Source organism: Notolepis coatsorum (assembly GCF_963971535.1).
Source record: "Notolepis coatsorum genome assembly, chromosome: 4".
Classification (NCBI taxonomy): domain Eukaryota; kingdom Metazoa; phylum Chordata; class Actinopteri; order Aulopiformes; family Paralepididae; genus Notolepis; species Notolepis coatsorum.
In genome coordinates this window covers 183,084,785-183,110,686 of record NC_140168.1, presented here as the reverse complement: position 1 = coordinate 183,110,686, position 25,902 = coordinate 183,084,785, and the positions used below count along the sequence as shown (strand labels likewise).

General features: G+C 45.0%; 1 protein-coding gene across 1 annotated transcript; it reads left to right on the top strand.

The window, feature by feature from the left end:
* On the top strand, window positions 1-25,902 carry sat2a.1 (spermidine/spermine N1-acetyltransferase family member 2a, tandem duplicate 1). The gene is made up of 6 exons (XM_084312363.1): window positions 1-131; window positions 613-664; window positions 5,495-5,578; window positions 18,142-18,243; window positions 19,474-19,514; window positions 23,131-25,902. Exons 1-6 carry the CDS (start codon window positions 69-71, stop codon window positions 23,296-23,298), a joined length of 510 nt encoding a protein of 169 aa, XP_084168489.1. The 5' UTR covers window positions 1-68; the 3' UTR covers window positions 23,299-25,902.

Below are 25,902 nucleotides of genomic sequence, written 5' to 3'. Positions count from 1 at the left end.
CTCTCTGTTTTTATTTACAGCACGGGTCACGTTGTTTGACCGTTATTATTTCCCACAACAACAATAATATGGATTTCTCTATCCGAGCTGCCAATCTGGAGGACTGCAAAGACGTCGCGCGCATGATCTTGGTGAGGTGGCGCGTGTTGGCGATGCGCGCGGCGTGGGCCGGTGTGTGCATTCGTCAAATAAAACAAACACGTGCGGCGGCCCACCACGTCAATCTGTTGTATTTGCATCATGGAGCATTGTCGCTGTAGCTCAGTGTGGCGAAAGACGTCACATGTGTGTTGTTTTACTATGTCTAAATAGTTCACTATGAATTGAAAATGGAGGACCCTGATGTAAACAAGACAAACGTCTTTCTCTGGTCTGCAATCCGCCAATCCCTTAACAATTGTGTGTATTGAGCCGTACTGTATTGTACCCATTCTGCAATCTTTTAAATAAAGTTTTCATTCATTCATTCATTCATTGATGCGTTGTTTCTAGCAGATGGGGATGCAATTAAACAGTAAAAATGCTGTGAGTCAAAGTGGAGGTTGGAAAATGACATTCTGATGATGGCTCGGGTTCCGATAACCGATACATGTGCGTGTGTTGTGTTTCCAGGAACTGGCGGAATACGAGAAAGTCTCAGACCAAGTGAAGATCACCCAGAGAGGTAAACGGGGTTCCCAACCCCTTTCGTGTCAACAAGGACACCCAAAAAGATAGGCACTAGGCTGGCACTAGGCTGGGGATCCGTTTGATAAGATTTTGCCTGGGGAAATAACAGGTTGAAGAAACCTCTAAATCGTATAGTCATTCTTGTACATCATCTAATCACGTTAAGATGAGGAGTACTTTATTATCCCTGTGGTGGAGAAATACTTCGTTGCAATAGAACAGCATGACAAGGGAAAAAAGAGATACAAATCTTAAAAGAGAGGTGTAAATCCTCATGTGAACAAAATAATAGTGATATTAAACTATTCCTCATTTTGCTGGGGAGAGTCACAGACACATACAACTCATTCAAAACAGTAGTAACCTGCAATGGATTCATTTTACATTTTAAAGGTTTAGTTCAGAACTTTTTACCCTTATCCCCCCTAGGGGCTACAATGGCTCGCAAGGTAGAGCAATCGTCTGGTAATCCAGATGTTCCCGGTTCAATTCCCACTCCTCCCAGTTAGTGTGTCGAAGTGTCCTTGAGCAAGACACTTAACCCCTAACTGCTCCCGATGAGCAAGTTGGCACCTTGCATGGTTGCCTCCGCCGTCGGTGTGTGAATGGGTCAAAATGTGAGGAACAAAATTGTAAAGCGCTTTGGATAAAAGTCCTATATAAATGCATCATTTTAATTTAGCCATATAGTCCAACTGTTTCGGCTGGTGCCGTCTGGTAAACGGTACCGGAGTCTCGGGACCCAGACCAGCAGGCTCCGGTACAGTTCAGTCAGGGCCAGGCAGGCAGTAAGGCTCATAAACATAATGACCTAACAGCCTCTGCCCATCTGCCCACTAGCCACTCACTGCACTGAGTCACAATACTGTGGTTATCGTATTACAAATGAGTACTATTTTATCGTGCTTCGGCTGCCACCGCGCACACACTACACCTGTACTGTGGTGTATTCTAATTTAGAACTATTTGATTGTTGTTTTCGCTGCTATTTTATGCAATTTCTACATTTCCTCTATTGTATCGATGTCGCTGCTGCAAGGCAGAGGGACCAAGACGAAAGAATCTTGTTGAATTTCTTTTACGCTTGTAAAGTGCAGATGACGTTGTGACAAATGGAAGAATCTGAATCCGAATTTCCCACTTACCACCGATGATGACGCGGTAGGGTCCTGTCACGGCCCGCGGCACCAGCTAGTCATCCACGAAGCTAATTCAAAGCAACAGGGCCTTCCTTCTGTGGAAAAAGCCCCGAAACCTACTCCATGCCTAGACCCGGTACACACGGTTCGCTTTGGGTGTCTTTAGATAAGTGGACATGACCGGTTAGCCTAGGCATTGTCCAACTAACACTTCTCCCGAAGGCTAACCGGCCATGTCCGCTTCCATTCATTGTGCTAAGCTAGGCTAACATGCAGCCAGATAGCTTTCTACTGAACGCACAGAGAGGAAACTGGTATCTACTTCTTGTCTCTCTCTGGAGAAGACGGTAAGCTAATTTCCCAAAATGTTGGCGTGTTCCTTTAACTCATTGGGCGCCAAAAACGTAATATCTTGTGTTTCGCCGCCAAGCGTTGGGTGCCAAAAACGTAATATCTCGTTTTTAGATCCTTTGACATTTTTCCTTTGATCCCCGTTCTAAACACTCGCCCGGAGCTCTCTAGGTCTCTCTGGCTCATCTGCCTATGTTGGAATTGCAATGCGATCGAATCTCACCAGGTGGCAGTATCACCTACCTTTTGAACTGGGGATATCAGTTGTCTTCCAGCCTGGGCCAGTAGTACTGAGTTTACCTCTGGCTCTTTCCGCCTAGGAGTGGATCACAACATAGCAATCGTGGAAGATTTGGTGCCTCAGAGCTATATGGTAGACATGCCCAATGTTACCTGTTACCTATCCACTTCGTGCCTAGTGGCACATAAGGCCTTCACAGAGCGTTTCCACTTCTCTCGGTCAGCTGCCATTATATGCCCAATATACACAAGTAATTGCGATCGCCATGGGATCGACTGGGATTTATTCATTTTGGAGTACTGATTGAGGTAAAGTCTCCTGCTGTTTTTTTTTTTTTTTTTTTTTCACTTTTTCTCCCATTTTCTATATTTTCTCCCATCCCAATTTCGTATCATCCAATTCAACCCTCCCCTGTCACGAACGCTGTTTCTTGCCTCCCACAAGCCGGCTGCAATGTGGACTAAGTCATACATAGCACAAGTCCCCTCCGGTACTTGAGGTAACAGCAGTCGCATCTTTTCACCTGCGCAGCTCGATCTCTCAGTGACGAGGAGTAACGCGTGGGAGGCTCACGCTGCCCCCGACACTTCCTGATTCTACTGCGCAGGCGCACCAACCGACCTGTAGGAGTCGCTGTCCACAACGCCCGATCCCCACCCATCAGTTTCCCACCCCCTAATACGGCCAATGTGTATTAGTATGAACGACCAGCTAAACTGAAAGCAATGTGGAGTGCTGGGCGTCTCCGCATTTGTGGCGAGCGCCTTGCCCACTACGCCACGTAGCCGCCCTCTGCTGGTATTTTTTTTAACGTAAAACATGCTTCTGTAACGATCAGTGTCGTGTTTTACCGGACGTAAAACATGCTCGACAAACATGATCGTGGTTTCTAGTTAAAATTGATGATTTTGTGAAGACACATAATATGTACATGGTATAAACCTTTGATTTGGAAGTATTTGGGGTTTCAGGCGATCAACCAAAACTATTTGGGCATATTGCATATAACGCGTCATATCTAGCTATCTATGAAAAAATACTGTATAATATGACTTTGATTGGCAAGGAGCCTGGGCAAATGTCCGACTTACATCAAGGAACCCGGATCATCAACAAATCAATCTGAACTATATTCACAGGACATACTTGACTCCTATAAGGCTGTGCAAAATGGGGCTTATACAAGACTCCAAATGCTCCCAATGTACAAATGGGGACGAAGGAACATTTATGCACATGTATTGGGACTGCCCACCAGTTAAGGCATTCTGGAAAGATGTGTCCCAACAATTATCAACACTCGTATTTTGGAATATACCTGTACACCCCGCGGTATTACTATTGAATGATGTTTTTGAGTTTGCAGTGAATCCACAACTAAAAAGATTGGTTTTATCGGGTATCACAGTAGCTAAAAAACTGATCGCATCACGTTGGTTTCAACCGGAAAAAATGTGCCGAAAAGTGTGGTTTCTTACATATCTTGATGTGATATATCAAGAAATATCTACAGCAAGAATTCTGGGGCTCAATGAATCCAAAATGTCAATGTGGTTAGAAGTGGTGGAGAGAATAAAAGCTAGCTTATAATGGTGGTGTCTGGTTAGGAGTGAGGGATAATGGAGGTACTATCCAAGAGGGGGTCCGGGAGGGGGGGGTTTGAGCTGGAGCATATGTGTGTAGGGTTTTAGAAAATAGGTATTAGGGGTATATTATATACTAACATTTATATAATTGTAATTTCGCTGGATATACACTGTATACGGCTAAAATGTTATTATAGACTATTTTTGTTTTATCCTGTTTCTGTACTTGCATATATTATAACCACCTTTACTGAAAGTTTCATTATGCATTGTGTGTTGAGTACTGACTTTTAATAATTTTTTGTTTTGCAATAATAAAAAAAAAATATAAAAAAAAAAAAAAAAAAATACTGGATTATTTTGGAAAGGGGCAATGTTTAGTGTGTAATAGCGCAAAAACTACAGTATGTAGAAATGAACTGATTAGTCAGTGATGGACTGTGAACAATGCCTGTCAAATGAGCCATACTATTGTCTCCATAGCTATAATACAGAACACATGATGGGTCTGCAAACATCGCTAAAATGGTCAATAATGCTGGCGCCATTGAGTACAGATGGGGAAAGGGCGTGGCACCCAAAGAGTTAAGGCCTTTTCACAGCGGGCCCGGTTAACTTTACATTAGCTTCATGGCTAATTGAGTAGGAGCTGGATTATCCGGTATGAAGCGCAGCGTGGGTTGCGCTGAGAAAGGATTCTACCCTTCAACAGCATAACAGACGGGTAGGAAAAGGGCAAGAGTTCAAGTTTTGTTTTGTTTGTGTTAGTGTGTTTTATTGTAGCCAACAGCAGGCAGAAGATGGAGACATTTGAAAGGCTTTTTCCGCCTGAGCTTCACAGAAGAGGGGTTTTCAGGAACTGAGCTCTGTTGACCTCCACTTAGAGGAAGCTGTGTCCTGAAATGGACTCATAAATAAAAGGAGGCTTGTAATCTAAGCGCAGACAAGAGATGACAATGGACGATGATGAATGAGGGATTTAGTAACAAATATTGAACGCTGCAACAATCTTTTTATTTTTTTTAAGGTTTATTTTTTGGCGTTTTATCGCTTTATTGCTACTGGGCAGTCCAGTAGAGAGAGACAGAGGAGGGACAGGAGACAGAGTGGGGGGAAGACATTCGGCAAATAACGACGGGTTCGGGAGTCGAACCCGGGTCGGCCGTGTCGCGGCTGAGCACGCTATGTGGTTCGCCACTGGGGCGCTCCCCAAATCTTTTAAATCATTTATCATACTTTACTGCAGAAAATATGGGTGACAATTTAGATTACAGCTTCCTTTTTTTCAGCAATTACACTGTAATTACTGAAACAAAGTATAAAACTGAAATGTGTCCTTGGGTTGTATTGCTTGACTGACTGGTGAGATTTCTGGAATAAAGTATTTCATATTCATGTCCGAGATCAAAGTTGTACAAAATTTTTGTGCTTCTATGTAGGTATGTATGTATGTATATTGCAATTCTTGCATCCCACCCCTAATATGTCCTGTCCTGTCTCGTGTTCAGACCTGGAGCAAGATGGCTTCTCCAAGAACCCCTTCTTCCATGGAATCATCGCTGAGGTACCAGAGCAGCACAGGACCAAGGAAGGTGAGGGATTCTTCCCTACAAGCACTGAGCCTAGGGCCCCTGTCTCCCTCTAGAGCAGCGGTTCTCAAACTACGGGTTGCGACCCAAAGTGGGGTCGCATTGGCAAGTAAAAAAAATAAATATATATACATATATATATATATATATTTTTAGGTTCTGGCAACATATTTTGGCTAAATATGCCTTGTTTTATAAATGTGCATTGATAACATAGTGCTGTAATAAAATTTTCTAATAAATATGCATGATCAAGTTCAACAATGTGTGCTTTTATTTTTTATTTTTATTTTTTTATCTTTCTTCCCCTCCTTTTTCCTGATTTTTCTCCCATCCCACCCTTCCTGGTTGTTGCGTACTTTCCCCTACTGTTGGTCCGGGAGACCGGAGACTGTCACATGCTTTCCTCCGACGCATGTGCAGCCTGGGGCAGGCCAACCTGGCCGCGCAGGTTCTCACCGGGGAGAGTGTAGCGTGTGGGAGGCCACACTATCTCTCCTCAGTTCCAACCCTCGCTGAGCAGGCGCCCCGACCGAACTGTGGGGGTCGCTGTCCACAACGCCCAGGACCCATCCTTCAGCTTTCCCACCCCCTGATACAGCCAATTGTATCAGTGTGAGAGGCCAGCCAAGCTGATAGCAACGCCGGGAGCTGGATTCGAACAGGCGAATCCTAGTGTCTCCCGGTGTTGGTGACGAACGTAATCTCCGTGCGCCACCTGCCCCCCCCAGTGTGCTTTTATTTTGATATTCCTTAATTCCACATTGAAGGCGATCATTAACACTTTGCGCGCCGGACCCGAGTATAGTCGGGTTAACTCGCCAAACGTTCGGCGCCAGACCCGAGCATAGTCGGGTTTTGGTCGTTATGGCGAGCGGTTATAACACATGGATTGAGGATAATCAAGCACTCCCGCTTCATGTTCTTTGGTGGATTATGTTGGCAACACGATCGACATCAATACTTGGAATGGCGATCAGATCATTGGAATATTCTTTTTGGAGCTCATCCTAGTCAAGGTAAGGGCTATATGGTATCAATCTTGCATTGATCGAAGAATCCCTTCCCTGCGATCGGAGCGTATGTGTGTAATGTACTGTGTAACGTATTCCGTTGGTGACGATCGAAGCATAGAACCCCTCCCCACCCTTTCATGCATGCATGATGAAACATAATACCGATAATATAGCGTTGATTTCAGATTGATTGTTGATCCAGGCGAGGAACGCCACGGTTTCTAGTGAAATGCACTAAACGCTGCATACAGGGGAGGAAGTAGAGTTGTCGCTTTCGGATATCAGTGCGGTCTGACATGGGGGCGAACAACAGCACGCGATGCTCTCCTTCGAGTCGGATGAGAATGACAAGTGGGCGTGAGGCTAACTCACTCAAGTCAACCAGCATTAGCCGGCTAGCTACCTAGCATGTAACAAGCTACCATAACGCGCATTCAACATAGTGGACGACTATACTGAGCGGCTTTGCTTAAATGCAGCCGAGTGACATTTTATTATTACCGAATTATTACCGGGTTTCCCCCCATATCACCACTCGCCCATATGCCCTTCACAACGGTGATGTTGTCATACTTGTCATTCAGAATACACCTGCTGAACACCTAGCGTTGACATGAGATTCGATTCCAATGTATTGTCATCATACAGCACAAGTACAGTACAACCAGAATATGTTTGGCATCCAACCAGAGTGCAAATGTAACAAGTCAAGTTCAAGTTTTGTTTTATTTAGCCATTACATTAGAGTGAAATGCTTGGTTCTTTCACTGTCCAGCCCAACCCAGTCCAACCTAGACCAGCCCAACTTTCCCTGCCCAACCCAGTCCAGCCCAGCATCTTTCACTGCCCAGTTCAGCCCAACCCAGTCCAGAATAGTTTCCTCTTTCATGTTAATACGTGATATCCTAATATTTTGAAGAGTAGAGACGGTATGATTAATATATGTTTTATGCTAATATTGTGAAGAGTAGAGACACTTATTAATGTTTTATAGTAATACATATTTTAAAGAGTAGAGACACGGTGTGATTATTACTATGATTGAAAATCAATTTAGACGAAGACATACAAAGAAGTAATTATCACAATTAGCGATTTATTTATGGCTGGTAAAAAATCTGTTTGGCTGGTAAAAAAAATCATATACTCGCCAGTTGGCTGGTAAGCCAAAAAGTTAGTTTCCTCCCCTGGCTGCATAGCAGCGTTTCCTGGGATTACACAGAATTACTCTAAAACTATACTCATATTCACCACAGTATAAAACGGGAATGTATGGATTAAAAAATTATTTCTTTTTCACAAATTGAACGATAGATACTCGATGTCAAATGGTCAATCGTTTTATATCCATAGCTATGATATTTAATATAGTTTTAGCCCTGCAAACACCGGCATATATCCCTATTCTTTAAAGCGCTGGCATTCTTACCACACGGCCCACAGTGACCTCTGGCGCTGAAAGTGTTAAGTGTGGGGTTGCCAAAAAATATCCTAAATAAAATGGAGTTGTGGTATAAAAAAAAGTTTGAGAACCCCTGCTCTGGAGGCCCCATAACAATTAAAACAGGAGGAGGGCGGGGGGGGGTAAAGTATCTAAGGAAATGCTAATGCAATGGGATGGCGAGAGGGTTAGGTGGTGAGAGGGGGAAGGGGGGCCCCCCATATCAATTCTCGCTTAGGGTTCCCCAAAAAAATCAAGGGACACCTATGAGCTTCTCAACTGTCAGACCAATCATTTTTTACCACAATTTTATTTAATTGAAATGGTGAGAGTATACTATTTATATGCCCAATAAGGAAATTTTTCGGAATCAGCATTTCATTTGACCAATACAATTTGTACCACACCATGTGACCTCATCAGACTTACAGGGGTATCTGTGGGGTATTAAAAAAAAGTATTGAATCCATAATTCTCAATTTAAGGCCTTAAAAGGTATTAAAAAGTCTTACATTTAATTTGGGGGGCAGCCCAGCTGTCGAGAGATGAAATAGTATTAAATATATGAAAACATTTTGTATTCAAGTAATTGTTTTTTGCTACCGGGAGCTTGTATGGAACGCAAATAGCAGCTGCCAGTTCAGTGTTGCTATGTGTTTTAAATTTTTTTTGTACTTTTGCTACTATGGTTGTGAAATTGGTATTTTGCTTTAAGTGGTATTAAAAAGTCTTACATTTAACTTGTTGAAACTTGTAGATACCCTGCAGTAATACATTAGCTTCCCAAACCTCTTCTCCGTCACGGCGCGCGCATCAGGAATTAGCTGGGCGTGCTTCGCACGGCGTTAGCTCGAATTACTCAGTTTCTGTTACCTAACTGCAGAGTGTGTTGAGCAGGTCCTTCCCGCCGGCCACCGCTTGCATAAGGAGGGTGAGTCCTCTCTCCTCAAGAGGTTAATGAGGACATTAGCCTGCCTCATGCTTCCATGACACAGCATTTTCCACTTCCGTCGCCACCTGCAGCTTCACTCCTCCGCCACTCTAATGAGATGTGTGTATGCATGTGTGTCACACACAGTAGTGTAGTCCAGGGGTACACTGTGGCTACACTGAGTGTACTGCCTGCTAACATTTTTAAATGATAGTGTACCCTCTGCTAATTCAAAAGCGTAATCAGCATTTATTTCTATCAATACTTGCACTCTTAACCCTTTCACTACCACACTACAGAAGGTTCTATATCGTACTAGCTGCCGCTCAGCGTCATCTGCACACATCTCACTCCAGTGACGTGCACTGAATAAAAACTTCACAATGTACCTTTACATACCAACATCCGTCTGACCACACCCCCATCTGCTACCTACATAAGCAGGAGTGGGGCCACACACTCATCTCCTTCTCAAATTTCACCCCAAGAGAGTGCCTGTATACCACCACTTGAAATGGGAAAGAAAGTATTTATCTGAAGAAAGGAAGAACAAGGAGATACGTTGACGTTATATCTTTATTTTCTCTCTCACTATTTCGAGAAAATACGGCGATAATGTCTTCGTCACTGGAGTGTCTGGAAGATGATGATCATTCTGACCTCCACCGGCTTTTTCGTATTAGGGGCTCGCGTCGCTGATATACTCCCCACCTGCAGTCCTCCTTGCTGCGGCTGGATAGGTATTGAACCTCCGGTCATACAGCTGGACTGTGGGAGGCACCGGCTGTTGTGAGAAACTGGTTGCTTCCGAGCTGGGTGAGTAATGTTTTGCTTGCGAGCAGTAGTTGTCTGCTAGTGCTATGGGGGTTAGCTGACAATTTTACGAAGGCCGGCCCCAGATTGGGGTCCTCTGCTCGGCTTCTTAGGCGGCGGACGGAGGATCTTGGTCTGACGCCCATGATGGTCAAACTAGTGGGCCGCGACCGAGACCTGGTTGAACCCGTGATTCTCTGGACAAGCGGATGCTTCTCTGTCCCGTGCAGGCCCCATCTTTCACATGAATATGAGAGTACACCCTAAAGCACGAGGAAATGTGGGCATGGATCTTCTTTATCGGTAGTTCCATGCTCAAGTCGGCTGCAGCCCATATGGGAATCGAGCCGACTACGCTGTATGTCTGGTAAATCACAGTTGAAAACTGTGTTGGCATTTCTTTTTCTCTTCTCTCTTAGGATGAAGAGGGACTCAGACGGCGGCCTGTTTGGAGTGTGGCTTGTTATGTCGTTGTGTACAGTTCAGGTGATAGCTGCTTAGCTTGCGTGCTAGTTTGTGGCCTACTGTTAGCCAGTCAGCTGTTAGCTGCGGCGCTAGCCCGTTGTGTCACTAGGCTAGGAAACGTTAGCTTGTTGCTATCAGTCGGGCGGCTGTTAGCTTAATGCTACACTGTTGAACGTTACTGTGACTATAACATGCCTTAAACACTCTGACTACGACGTCATCTTTGACAGAGGATGTTAGTCGACCCTACACCCGGGTGCCATGCCAGCGAGGACTTCGTCAACATGGAGAACGGCGGCTGGGTGGCGTAGCGGACTTTACCCTCGTCACCAACGCAGGAGATGCCGGGTTCGACTTCGGTGTCCCGTTAACCAGTGTTGCAGTCCTCTCGGCCTGCGCTCAGGGTGGAGGTAGGAGTCCTGACCGGACTTTAAACACTTCTTCTTTCCTTCCCTTCTAAATGTTTTGTAATAACGATGTTTCCAAAACGTGTGTTGCTGCAATACATTGAGGATACGACACGTGTTGTGTGTGAATTGTCTTGTCACTGGTATAGCTTCTCTCTCCATAGAAAATCGGCGTTGTTTTTTACATGTGTAAAAATGAACTGGTTAGTTGTGATGAGAACATGTGTGTTCATGTAACGTTTGTCAAGTAAAGTCAAGTCAGTTTTATTTATATAGCACATTTCCAGGCAGCGGCAGCTGACACCAAAGTGCTTCACAAGCAAGTTGATAAAAACAAAATAATGTGATGCAAGGTATAAGATTAAAATCATAGCAAAGCAATGAAAGCAACAAAAACTAAACAATATGGTGCAAGATATAAGATTAAAAACATAATAAAGCAATGAAAGCAATAAAAACTGATAGGACACAGTAAAACAAAGAGGATAGAAGGGCCAGGGGTCTAGTGGTAATTAAGTAGGGGGGAAGGCCAAGGAGAACAGGTAGGTTTTCAAGAGTGATTTAAAAGCCTGCACGGTCTGCTGCTGAGGGGGAGGCTGTTCCACAATCTAGGCGCTGCGGTGGAGAAAGCTCTGTCTCCCCTAGTCTTGAGCCTGGTTCTGGGTACCACCAATAGCAGCTGGTCAGCTGATCTGAGGGATCGGTGGGGGGTGTGGCGGTGCAAGAGCTCGGACAGATAGGAGGGAGCCGTGCCATTTAATGATTTAAAAACATTTAGGGCTAATTTAAAATCGATCCTAAAGCTAACAGGCAGCCAGTGGAGTGAGGCCAATACTGGGCTGATGTGTTCGTGTTTTCTTGTTTTGGTGAGGAGGCGCGCGGCTGCGTTCTGCACCAGTTGCAGGCGGCGGAGGAGGGATTTGTCGATGCCCGTGTACAGAGCATTGCAGTAGTCGAGGCGAGTGGTGACAAAGGCATGTATCACCGTCTCTAGGTTTGTAACGTGGGTGAACTCACAACTAAGTGGGTTAATTAACCTGTGAAGCTATGCTTAGTGACATGTGATTGAGGAATGAATCCTTTTCTCAGCCTGTGATGACAATGAACAGCATGTTCACATATTAACAGGGGTACCTGTTCAACCTGGTCGTATCAAGGGTAAGGTAGGAGGGGTGACCCCCCCGGTTTCCCTGGGGCTCCCCCCCCCCTCCTCTCAGACATGTTTGTTTACAATATATTGTGTCACTGTGTTTGTGGGGATACGATGTAACCCTCAGCTTAAGCTGCTGGGGTTGTGCTTCCGCTTGAGAAACGATTATTTTCCTAGGGAAAAGGTTGTTTGGTCACTATCATGTGTGCTTAGCAAGGCCTGTGGCCAGGGCCGCCTGGGAGAAATGCGAGGCCCTGTGCGAGATTTAAACGCGAGCCCCCCCTAAAGGCTAGCCAGGTAGGCTACTGACACCAGGCCACACACAGCTTTGGCCAACGGCCCAACGCTACCCAAGCTACACAAACGACCAAGACAATGAATTCACACACAGCACATGTCGTATCTCCAAATGTTGTGAAGTAACATATGTTTTGCCTGGAAAAAAACATTGTTATTAACAAAACATTCGGGAGGGGAAGGAAGGAAGAGTGGGGTAATGTCATGACATTTTCATTAATCTTACCTGCACCAAGGAACGCAGGGCGAAAGGCCGCAACACAGGTCTCCACGTTGACGAAAGGCCTCTCGCTGACGGGACAAAAATAAGCTATGGCCAGAGCCTTGTCATGGTGCAGGCCCGACTACATCTTCTGTCAAAGATGATGTCGTAGTCAGAGTGCCAGAACCCCCTGCTATTCTCACGGCTAATGTCAATGGTCGTAGCACAAGCTAACAGCTAACTAGTCTCTAGGCTAACTGATAGCATCAAATGAACGTTCCCAGCCGAGCGCAGCCGGCAGCTAATGTCGTAGCTAAACAGCTAACTGGCTAACAGTTAGCTCAACCAGGCTATCGCTAACCATTAGCTAACGCAGAAGCAAGCTATGCGGCTACATACAGGTGCTGACACCAGGCCACACACCGTTAGCTACTAGTAGTACTACAACAGCTAGTCGGCCAGTTTAGCTCCAGAGAGAGAGAGAGAGAGAGAGAGAGATGTCCACGGCGGGAATAGAATAGAGTTAATAGAATAGGTTAAAAACTCACCAAACGTCCAAGAGGATGGAGACAACCGCGTGGAGTTGACGAAGTTCATCTGCCAAACGACCATCCTCTTCATCTTGGCTGCATGCGCTGTCTCTAGGTTAGCTAACGCTAGTTAGCCTTTAGCTAAGCTAGCTACTAGCCGACATCATCATGGCTATATCCCGACTGCACCATGACAAGGCTCCGGCCATTTGTCCCGCCAGCGAGAGGCCTTTCGTCAACGTTCCTTGGTGACCGACCGACTGATAATGACCGACCTCTTCGTCTTGGCTGGCATAACTAAGCATAATAGTCAAAAGCTGCACGCGCGAAATAGTCAAACGCAGCTGACGCGCGCCGGCGTACTACACATGATGTAAGTAACCACTCCCTTCGTTGAAACCAATAGTATGTATGCTGCAGAGCCCCAGAGCTCCAATAGTGAGTATGTCTGCAGACCCAGGAACAAGTCAGACACATTCTACAAACGTGTCTAATGTGAAATATATAAGCATATAAGCAAAACTAGATTTTAGGTCTGTGATGAAAAAGGGCCTCGCGGGAAGGGGGGCCTCGCAAAAAAAATAAAGTAAATAAAAAATAAAAATAAATAAAATAATAAATAAAAAATATTTTTTTTTTATTTTAATTTTTTTATTATTTTGCGAGGCCCCCCTTCCAGCGAGGCCCTGTGCGACCGCACTGCTCGCACACCCCCTGAGGCGGCCCTGCCTGTGGCCAATACGTAATCAAGGACTTATGTCTCTCTCGTTATGAAAAACGGCGTTCCTCTGTAGTAAGAGTGTACTTTTGCAATTTTTTGTTGTGATGAAGGGTTGTGTGTGTCGTTGAGATCTACAACTGGGTTAGGTTTTGGCCCATAGAAGCACATGTGTAAGTCTGGTACTGGGGCTCTTAAAGGGGCCCTCTCTGTTCTGTGTTTTTTCCTTAGTAAAAATCAGATAGCAGGTTAGCACATGAGCTATGTGAAGCTGTTAGATGCTTCATGTAGCATGCTATGACTGGGTCATGCTCTACTTTGTCATTACATCGTATCAGGGGTGAGGGGTCGTAAAGGGGTGAACTGGTAAACCGTTCCTCCCCTTTTCTGATTGGTCAGGGGTTAAAACCCCCTGTCCTTCAGGGTTCCTGTCACGTTGCTGTTCGGCACGTTACAGGGTAGGGGGGGGGGGAGTTTCCTGGTCCCATGCCCTGAAAGATTGGGCGTGTGCACAGAGTAAATTCCCCCGCCATAGAATACGTCACTGAGCGCGTTTCTATTGGTAAGACTTCCGTGAGTTGTTCAGATTCCATGTTATGGATCTGTTTCAGGGAGTTGTCAGAGCTCCTCCTCACGAAGCTCCTCCTCAGGGAGAAGTGCCTTCTGTGAGTTCGGACCCTCCTTCCCAGTGAGGGAGCCTCCTCAGAGTTTCAGAGCCTCCTCCTCAGATTGTCAAGGTGAGTAGAACTTCAAAAAGGAGTTCTGCTCTATTGTATGTGTATTCGATTAAATTCGATTATTGAGTGTGTATTGGTTCAGAGCCTCCTCCTCGGAGAGTCCTAACCCAAGTGTTACATAGCTCAATGTTGCAATATTTCTTTTCAATCTATACAGCTCGCGTGGGAAGTCTCTCTGGGGGTTCCCCGTCCTCTCCTTTTTGGAGTAGGTGGTAGTGTTGTCACGATACTGGAATTTCGACTTCGATACGATACCTTGAAAAGTATCGATACTTCGATACCATTTCGATACCAAAGAAAATATATATATATATATATAAATTTAGCTTTTGTTGCTGGTTGATTCTCCTCAGCTTCTCTCTGGTACTATAAGAGAAGATAAATATAACACTTTTAAAACCCTTTGTTTATCTTTAGATCACACATTTAAAAATAACTGTTCATCTCACTTCAATCATTTTTATTGCAAATGCAGAACATGGTCTTTTCTCAAGCAGACAGATGTAAACACTGTAATCTGTGTTGCATGTACCTGACAAAATGAACTGTTTGTATTACAGTTAGTAACAGTTTCGATTTTTATTTAAAGATAACGAGAGAGAGAGAGAGAGAGAGAGAGAGAGAGAGAGAGAGAGAGAGAGAGAGAGAGGGGCTATGCTCGGAGCATTTTAGTAACGTTACATTTTCAACAAGATTGCTGCTATTTAAACACTTGATGGAAACGGGGTAACGTTAACCTTATGTCGACTGTAGTATTGTATGACCTCGACATAGCGTTTAAACGTTAACGTTACTCCGTTTCCATGCAGTAATTATAAATGGGCAGCTAAGCTAACAGAGCTAACGGCTAGCAGTAGCTAACGTTAGCTGGTAGCTGTAACGTTACAACGAATCAGCTGTTGATATTATGCGCCATCAGTAGACAACGTATCATGTATTAAACTAGAGTTAATGGTTTAATGCTTCAGTCACAGTGACGTTGAAAGAGCAGCTGTCACGAACCTCTTTCATTTCTTTATGGAGATCCGCGCTGGCACTGCTCTAACACCGCTTGCAAATAGCATTGGGGCAGCTTTAGCTTGTCCTTCGTTGTTTACTTCAAACCCGAAGTACCTCCAAACAGCACTTCTGCTGTTTTCTTTATCCACAAGCACAAGTTGCGGAGGCTCTGCATTTGCCATCTTCTTCAGCTAAAATGTTTGTTTACAAATACAAACTGAAGACGGCTCTGTGAGGGGGAGGGCTGGACTCGGAGCAGGCGGAGGGGCAAGCGTGCTCTGAACAGAGCGTCAACAACTTGCTGTAGAACACTAGCCAGCTGGTACCGATACTGCAGAAAGTATCGGTATTTCGGGAAATGAGTATCGAAGCCGTTTTAAATATTCAGTATCGATATGTATCGATACTTCGATATTTTTGACAACACTAGTAGGTGGACGGGGTATTGTTTAGGGTTTCCCTGACTCCTCGCCTTACAGGTCTGTTGAGTCATGGGTTTCCCCCCGTCATAGGGGTACGTTATGAAGTGTGGTTGACGGGGTGGTGTTTCCCTCAGCCGCGTCGCATGGGACCCATGTCCGTATTATTTTTTATTTTTTTTGAAAAAATTTAAAATTTAAAAGGCGGCTTCTTGTCGTTCCCCAGGCGGCTTGGAGGAACGGTATCTGGTGTCTTGTTAGACTATCCATTGATGTGTTTTGGGTCTCGACGCGTACATAGTGCTGGCTCTGGGTGTTTCTGATAGGAATCACGCATGAGGCTGGTGCGCCTTGGTTGCTCGTTATTAAAACAGCGTTTTTATAGGGCAACTGGGATGGAGTTTGTCTCTTCCGAGCGCCAGTTTACTAGGTTTGTCTCGACGAATTCTCGTTCATATCTGGGGGATGTTAACGGAATAGATCAAAGCATAGGTAGAGGGGTCTCACGCCCTTGGGGTGAGCCACTGAGCGCGGTACGAATAGGACCGTCTGGGTGGCGCCCTCTATAATGTTTTAGATCGACACGCGTACCTACCCCCTCTCCTGGAGTGGGGATGTCGGCGTGATTAGGGCACGGGACTGGTTCTGGTCACGCTGGTCCAGGTCAGTTAACCCGTTGTCCGCCGGGGACGCAGATCTTCTGTTCTGGTACCCTGAGGGACTTGTGCTTTTTTCAGGGGGAAAAATGCTGGGTCGGCCCGGGTGTCACAGGGTTGGGCGTTATGGAGACCCTGTCATAAAGGGGCTGGTTCTCCATTCCTTTCGCCCCTCTCTTACGCATGGCGGAGAGGGGGCTGTTGGGGTGGTCTTATAGACCTCCTCTGGCATCCCTGTGTGCTTCCTGGTCCGCCGGGCCCGGTCCGAAGTTGTGTTTCGTCGACCCGTAGGCCTGGGATAACCCCTTTTTGAAAACTGAAACACTTGTACTGCGGTATAGCCAGTGTATACCCGCAGGTGTGTTTTGGAGTTTTTTCTTGAGGGGTTATAGGAACAACCACCGCATGTGGTACCAAGAGGGTGGTTGATTCCCTGGTGTGTTGGAGCGGAGTCAACTCCCGGGTTACCCGGTTGAGTGTGCCCCTGCACGTTCATGACGTCTGCCAATTGTGTCAGCCTTCTCTCCCTCGGCCCCTCTGGAGAGTCGGGGTTTTTTGGTGGAGGCTTTGTCATGGTGCTCAACAATGCCAGCATACGCCCCTTCCGCCGGGGTGCTGTTTTCAGTTGACCCCTTTGGCGCCTGTCTCGTCCGCAGTGCTCCAGGCTCGGGTCAAGTGCCTGCTGCCTGGATTGAGGGATCGGCCTCTTCTGGAGGTCGTCTCCCCGGTGCGCTGCCTGCTCCCGCTGTAGTGTAGCCTCTTGAGTGCTTCGAGTTACAGCCGTGCTGACTGCCTGAGTATGCCAGGGTCAGTGTGCCAGGCGGCGTGCTAGTGGGGGGAAGGGCCCGCTCTTGGATGGGCCCTGTCCGAATACGCTGGCGATGTGGGGGGCGGTGTCACTAGTGACCGCCTGGTGAGGTCTTGATGCTGTGGCGTCGTTGACCTCTCCGGGCCCCCTTTTTCCGGGGGGATCCAGTCCCTTCTGGGTCTGGGTCTTCCTTCGCGCTCCGCTGCTACGGCCTTGCCACGGGTTGAGTTTTCTCTTGACCCGTGATTTTGGGGGCGGTAACAAGGTTTGTTCCTTCCGTTCGTTCCCTGGTGGCATGCGGGTTGTGCGTGTGCGTAGTCGTGGGGTCAAGCCACGGTCTGCTCACCCTGTGCGTTGAGTTGCTCGAGTTCCTCTTCGCACGGTCGGATCCGTCTCCCTCCCGTCCTCCAATAGGGAGGGTATCCTCCATTAGGGAGGGTCGGGGGGCTCGGGGGGCTGTAGTGTGGTTGTGAAAGGGTTAACACTTTGTCGTGTGGCAGTGAAAGGGTTAAATCATAATAATCCATACTTTTTATCGGAAATGTAATAAAAAATCTGTCCAAAGCATTTCTCCCCAGCTGTAAGAGCTGTAAATGTAATTGTCTTTCATACCCATTACTGAATGCTCTGTTATGTGTGGGTGCATGTATTATTATATATCTATTATTATTATTATTATTATTATTATTATTATTATTAGACACAAGGGATAAGTCTGCCTGGCTTTTTGTCAGAAATAGACTACACCACTGGTCACACATCCACATGGAGTTTGTGTGTGCGTGTGCGTGTATGCCTACGTATGTTTATCTATGCTTATGTGTCCAGGAGATTACACCAGACGTGCCATTGTTTGCCGTGTTTGCCTGTTTCAGTTACCGAATCTCTGCTTCGCGATATGTCCTGTTGCTCCGTGCCGTACGTCCTCAGGGCCTCTGTGACTTGATGTTGCTGTCCGTCCGTCTGTCTGTCTGCAGGCCATGCCAAGGTGGGCTACGCGCTCTACTTCTACACCTACAGCTCGTGGAAGGGCAGGGCCGTCTACATGGAGGACTTGTACGTGATGCCCGAGTTTAGAGGTAACGGAGCTTAGCATCGTCAACGCTGAGTGTCTATATAGCCTCCTGCTGCCTTGTTGTACACACACAATCTGTAAGTCACTTTGGATAAAAGTGTCAGCTAAATGACTAAATGTAAATCTGTCAGGCAGTCAGTCAGTGCTAAGTGTCTATAGCCTCCTGGTTGTGCACAATCTGTCAGTCGCTTTGGATAAAAGTGTCAGCTAAATGACTTAATGTAAAAATGTAAATCTATCTGAAATGGTAGAACTCACGTTTTCCCTTTCAAGTCTAGAGTCTAATCAACATTTACAAACATGCGACAAACGAGGTCCAACCCCTGAAGCCCTAGATCACGCCAAAGCTGGAGCTGCTCCAAAAGACAGACGATCAATATTAGCACATTAATATCTGGCCCTTGTTCTGTTGTGTCGCTTCTAATGCTTCTGCGTGCGGCAGGGAAGGCTGGCTGGCTGCCAAGGCCTAGTGCCGGCGCTCCGAGCTCTCCCACCTAACCACATGCATACATGATGAGCTTGTTTCAATCCATGTAGACTCAATGCACATAGCACAAATTGTAAAATAAACATAAAACCAAATAAAGAATGTTATTAATCTAGACTAGGGTTTCTCAATGGGGGGGTTGGGGTAGTCCCCCCCCCCCCCCCAGGGGGCGTTCAGAGGGTATTGGGGAGCACTGGGTGCTTATTTATCATTGTTTTAATATAAGGACAACTTGACTGGGACCAGAGAGGAGCCCACACATGCAGGGAGCACAATCAGAATTGTGTTTCATCCCATTGAACATATTCGCAGGGTGGCCATTTTGCTCAGGAACAGGATGGAAAGGAACCCAACCTGAGCGTGACATGAGGGCAAAATGGCCACCATGTGAATATAAGATAAGATATTCCTCTATTGATCCCCTTGGGGAAATTCTGGCATCATAGCAGCATGGGGGAGGGGGAAGGGGAGGTACAGGTATGGGCAGGATAAATTGTAGAAAGACATAAATATAAGCAATAAAATTAGATATGAATATAAAAAAGATGGTACAAAATAAACAGGGTAAATAATATAATTAACTCTGAATATGAGAAAGTAAACAATATAATTAACTCTGAATATAAGAATGTGAGAAAGTAAACGGTGTAAACAATATAATTAACTCTGAATGTAAGAATATGATAAAGTAAACAGTGTATGGTCAATTTCCAGCCCTACATATAATTTATGCTTTGTTCCCTCCAGGGAAAGGTATTGGGAAAGCACTGATGAGTAAAGTAGCACAGGTGAGTAATAAAAAATACAGCATGATGATGATGATGATGATGATGATGATGATGATGAGCCAATGTGATGTCTTGGATGAATGGATGATGAATGGATCAGTACTCTTAGGATTGTCCGGAATGCCCTCGTTTTCCCAGGCATGCGCTTGGCATTCATGTGTCAAGTGTGTTTGAATGGCAGTCTTGTTTTTCCCGAATGCATTCATACACATGAATGTTGGATGTCTGTACTAACCGGCGAGTACATTGCGTTTCTGCTCGAGTGTTCCTTCCTTAACCATAGCTGTCAACATTGTGATATTAAAATAAGGGAGATTTGCCAGTGAGGGAGGGAGGGAGGGGGGAGGGGTGTTAATGGGGGGTTTCCCCCCCTTTGGTGGATTATTTTGGTCAAATCAGTTGTGCGATAGTCACTTTTGGTGAGTTGTTTATATACAATTCACTTATATGACATTTAGGTATGACACAGGACTACAAAAGCATTTAGTATAGAAATGTGTCAACAGACTAAAGCAGGGAACCACAATATTTTGCATACAAATTATGCTGAGCAGAATGTAATATCATAACTGTCTATTATTTTTCTTGCAATTGAGCCAATTTTCATTAGGTACGGTTCAACAGAATGTAGTATCAAAAACACATTCACAAAAAGTATGGGTTACTGAATGCTGAACTGCACTGTTATAATCACTAAGCCATTGTAAGACCTTACCTGTGTCCCTGTATCACTTGTCTCTGCTGCCCTTTGACAAAAAAACGTCCCTATGTCCATTTTCCTTATTTTTTTTGGTAGCATATTAAGAGATAGTCACCTAGTAAAAGTGAGATAATTGACTATATCAATATATGCTAGGGCTGTAACGAATAGTTCTGTTGTGGAATATTTTAAATGAGCCATGTCAGTAAGCTGTAGAAATTGAGATAGTCAGTTATAAAAATATAGAAACATAGTTTATTAACACATTCCCTGCCACGCAATTTGAGCATCTTATACCATTCTCTGCCAGCACTGTAAGTCTATGGAGATGTTCACCTTCTTTGCAGGGCTATAACTTTTTAAATTGTATTGCTAAATTGACATTACTATGGCCCATTCAACATCGATTATCTATCGTTCAGGATGTAGGAACGTTTTCCTTATTCATTCACACATTCATACGGAAATACCGTCTAGAATATAAATATGTTTTTATCGTTTTCTGCAGTAATTCCTAGAACGTGAGATATAGGCATAAACGCATATATAGATTATCAAATGCCGTTTGTTGCCAATCCACGCTATATTAAAAAATTCAACTGTACATGATCCTAAACATTATGACTGATCATGCGCGGATGAATGGAGGGGGGGGGGGGGTCGTTTATAATTCCGTGATCGTCGTTAAATGCTTTATGTAGTATGGGTGATATATTGATCAGAGCAGTTTGCATGGATAATAATAAACAAACAGGCTGAAAGTAACGTCAGCGTCCTCTTACCGTTCGACATTGATACTGGAGGAAAAAGATCCCACTTATTTGACGGTGATCGCCTAAATCCATTTCCGGTTTGTATAATCATAATACACGGCCAAATCATATCGATTATTGCGTTATGGCAGCGATCGCTACACACGGACGTGTGTCTAGAGTCCCGCAACAATATGCGAGTGGCCGGACTCATTTCGGAGACGCACAGAGATCGACTCGGCCATTTCCGGTTTGGCAACTCGCCGATCATCCACCAGGGGGCAGTATTGAAGCGTTGCAGAGTTGTGCCGGCTCACACTGCATCAGACCAGGCTCCGTGAGGGAAAAATGAAATATGATCTCAATAACGTCATAAGCCGTGGATTGGCAGAATTAGCATGAACTTGAAACACGTTATACAACGTTTTTGGCGCAGGATGTGTTAACAGAGCTCAGGTTATAATCAGACATGCTAACATGATAATTTAGTGTCCCTGTCCTTTACAGTAAGCTAGCTAGGATAACTGTCTGAAAACAACGTGAGACCTAGCTAGATAGCTAATGTTAGCTAGAGAGAGTTTTAACTATCTCACCCATTAATTAAGGCTATACCATTACTAAACAGTAGCTTTTGTTGAGTACAGCCATTATGTCAGCCCTCAGGGGGGTCCCTACTGGCGGGGGCTCCAGGCTGCCTCTCGTCTTCACAGCTGGTAATGTAGCCTTTTTAGTAAGAACTGAAGGGCAAAATGAAAATACGGGAAATTTACGGGAAAATATTGAAACGGGAGGACGGCGGGAAAGAAGTGTCAAATACGGGAGAATCTTGGGAAAAACGGGAGGGTTGACAGGTATGTCCTTAACACATTGGGCGCCGGGGATTAGTCTGGGCCTGTGGTAGCTAGGCCAAACATTAAAACATACAGTAGGACTTCGTCACCTTGTTTGCAGGTCTATATTATATTCTATATTATAGCTATGGATACAATACTATGGCCCATTTGACATCAAATATCTATCATTCAATATGTGAAAAAGAATGAATTTTTCCATCTATACGTTCCCGTGTTATACCGTGGTGAATATAAGTATAGTTATAGCGTGGTCTGGGGTAATTCCCGAAAGGCTGAGTAATAGCCATATGCGTGTATTCTACTAAAAGCGTTGCCATTTCTTGCCTGGACTTGCTACTATTCTCATCAAATCTAGATTATAGGTATTATGTTTCATCATGAATGCATGAATGCATCGTTTTTTGATGCTTTGATCGCCACCAACGGCATACGTTGTGGAGTAACGTTACACACACACTTTCGGATCAATGCAAGATTGATATCATATAGCCCTTACCTTGACTAGGATGTACCCCAAAAAGAATATTCCAATTATCTGATCGCCATTCCAAGTATTGATGTCCATCGTGTCGCCAACATAATCCACCACACAACATGGATCGGGAGTATTTGATTCTTCTCAATCTGAGCGTTATAACCGCTCGTCTTGCCCGGAGAAAAATAGCCGACCCGGACCCATATAGTCGATGCACAGCCCAAGACACAAGGTTTCAAAGGGTGCTCGATACCGCCGCCTCGTAGGATGCGGCCGGTATTGTACCTTTGCAATCTCAGACTCATTCCCTATGTCTGATAACACCAGGCTCCCTGAATGAAGTATTGAAAAAAAGAATAAACTACCAAAATCCGAGATATCTCGGGTCTGGCGCCCAACCACTGGCGAGTTAACCCGACTTATCTCGGGTTTGGCGCCCAAAGGGTTAAATAACCAATCTGTCAGACCCCCCCCCCACATGAACGTCCCACCACAGTCAGGACAGCCGAATCCCGACCAATCTTTCGCTGTCGACTAAAAACACACTTCTTCAATCAATATCTGAAATGGGGAAAAAAACTGAAAAGAAAACACTAACCTTCTTACTGTCCTATACTACCATAAACTCCTCCTACTATACTAATATGTCTTATGTCTATGCACTCAACACTGTAGCACCCAAGTTTCAGCACTGTTTGATGACCATTGTTATGACCATAGCTGGAAGATTTGTACCCTTTCTGCTGACTTGTTGTACAGAACTTGTAAGTCGCTTTGGATACAAGCGTCAGCTAAATGACTAAATGTAAATGTTGTGTCCCCCTCCCCTAAACAGTTGGGTTTGGCCGCCGGCTGCAATCAGCTCAACTTCACCGTGCTGGACTGGAACAAACCATCACTGGACTTCTACTTCAGCCAGGGGTGCTTCGACGTGACGGCGGACATGGGCTACCATTGCATGCGCTGCGAGGGCCCGGCCCTGGAGCACCTCGCCCAACCCTAGCCCAACATCCGGGGGGTTCACGTGACCTCTTTGACCTTTGGCCATGAGCGAGGTCAGCCCTACACAACGTGGGGAAAGAGCACCACCCAGTGGCCCCACTCCAAACGTAAAAAAGGCACCCTTTTTACGTACCTTGTATCCTTAAGGAGAATCGCTGAATCGACATGCTACCTTTATTATTTCGTTCAGCCCCTTCGCTCATTTACAATGATTATATAATTAGGAATAATTACGTGTTTGTAAGTCGGTGTGAAAGGTGGCGATTTTGGAGTGGGACCTGTGCAAAGCGAACGGGTTGTACATAATCAAGGCGCTAAACTATTGTGTATTGTGTTCTTGACCCCTGTGACACGTCGTGACCCCATAGCACCTTTCCTTAATTGAGGTAATGAAATACGGTACACCGTTATACCCATTGATGCTGTATACTAGTAACTATGGCAACAGCAACCAAAGATTCAATCACCTGTCCCTGCCAAATGGTGAGTACCGTACTAGTGTTATGAAGTACTACTACTATGTCGTTTTTTTCCCAACAGGATTATTATTATTGTTGTTGGTTTTTCTTCATTGAGATTAATGAATTTCACCAATTAATTTCTGCTATAAGTTATTTGGAACATATGGGTTATTTATCCCATCATGCTCTTTATTCCTCGAGGTGTTAACACAAACTTGGGAGTGCAATGGAACCATTCGGACTACCTTAATAGTCCCACCCGTACAGTACAGAAGAAAAGGTTGAGCACCGGTGTGGATTCCTGGACGCTCTCTCACTGTACCATCATTCAAAAGGGAGTCTTTCCCGTCATCTCTGGGGGGGGGGAATATGCCCCGACTTCAAGGTGTGACCTTTTATTGAGTCTTGTTTTCTCAGACCTCCTCTAAGCGAACGAGATTAACGAGATCATGACGAGATGACGATTTATGGTTGGTACGGTAGGTCGCTGGTTCCCGGGCTGTATATCTACCGCCGCGCTTCGCTCCACTTCCCTCGCCGAGGCGTAGCGGTACATACACACACACAGCCGGGAACCGGCGGGTTTATAACGATGATTGTTTTTTCGAAAACATTTATTAAAGATATCTTGTTTTGGGACGAGATGTTATGCAATATCTTTTATTTAATTTTTTTTTATATATACTGTAAATCAAACTTGGAAGCGGAATATCACATGATGTCTCGTCAACTGTTTCGTGTTTTTTTTTTATGATCACCACACTGGCCAGAGAAGGCAATGCCACATCCAGCACGGAAAAAGCACACTAAGTCCTTCGCTGGAAAGCATACTTACAACTCCTGTCACTGTAGTTTGACAGAGTGTGTGTGTGTGTATGTACTGAAGCAATATAGAAACCAAAGGAGGACTGTACATACTGGTATTCAAATCCTCCTTGGTTTACAACTTCCCTAGAGAGTACTAAGCCCCATAGCTACACGGCCCCATAAATCATAACGGCTTAGAACTAGGTTTTGAAAATGGTTGTCCCTGTGTGCCCGGTATGTAGGCTTATAAAAAAATGATAGCTAGATAAATACAGTAAATCATTGTGATGTACAACCTTGGCTCTGGACTTGACCACCGAGCGTACCATCCCGGCACCGCTGGGTCCCCGGTGACAGTAAATAATCTCACCTCGGATTGGAGGCCAGTCAAAATGGCTGTCATAACATAAGGCAGAGAACACCCGCAGCAAGAACAACATGTAATAGCAGATCTAGGAATAAGCTACCAACAGTTTAAACTATTAAGTGCTTGTCAGTGTTTATTTGTCTGGATATATCTGTCCGTAAGCGCCACACAGTAGTTTCTATAAATGTCAGTAGGGGTAGTGAATAACGACATGGTACTGGGCACGATGCCAGAAGTCGGTGTGCGGCTGTTATCAGTCTAGCTGTATTACGTGTGAGGCCTAAACCATGTTAACAGTAGGAATAGATATACAGTAGCCTCTTATTAGGTTTCTCGACGCGGACGCCCGGCCCATACGGATACTTGAGAGACTTGAGGCAGAGGTCAGAGGTCTTGTGCCGCCACTTTTTTAGGGATAAGAGTCGGACAGTAGATTCATTCATATAGGCTTCCAACATGGCCATCCCTCTGATCCGGTTACGGGTTGTACCGTAGACATGACGGGAGTAGCTGGGACAGCGCCCCCTGGGACAGCAGAGGCTCAACTGCGTCTCAAAGAGACGAGACACTGTCGAAATGAAGACATACAGGACATCAAACCTCTTCTCGGTTACTCTTAGGACGGTCTGGTATCTGGTACAGAAATGGCGAACCCGGTTAAAGAACATCTTGATACGTAAATGATTAAAGAATCCCCTTTTTGAGCAGAGATATGCTTCTGCCGGGTTTAACCCTGATTATGTGCAGGAAAAATATCTGTTTCAGGGGTGAAATTGGTAAACTGGTAAGCAAGGGGCCATGTAATGGGAGATCTTAATAGAAATAGCTGTGTATCTTTTTCATGACGAGATGAGCATAGAATTTTAATTTTGAAATAATGTGGAGGTAAATGCAACTTAAAAAGTTGTTTATCGTAAGTACTGTATCATGTGACAGTGATTAAAGAAAATGTGATTAAAGATCATTTCTT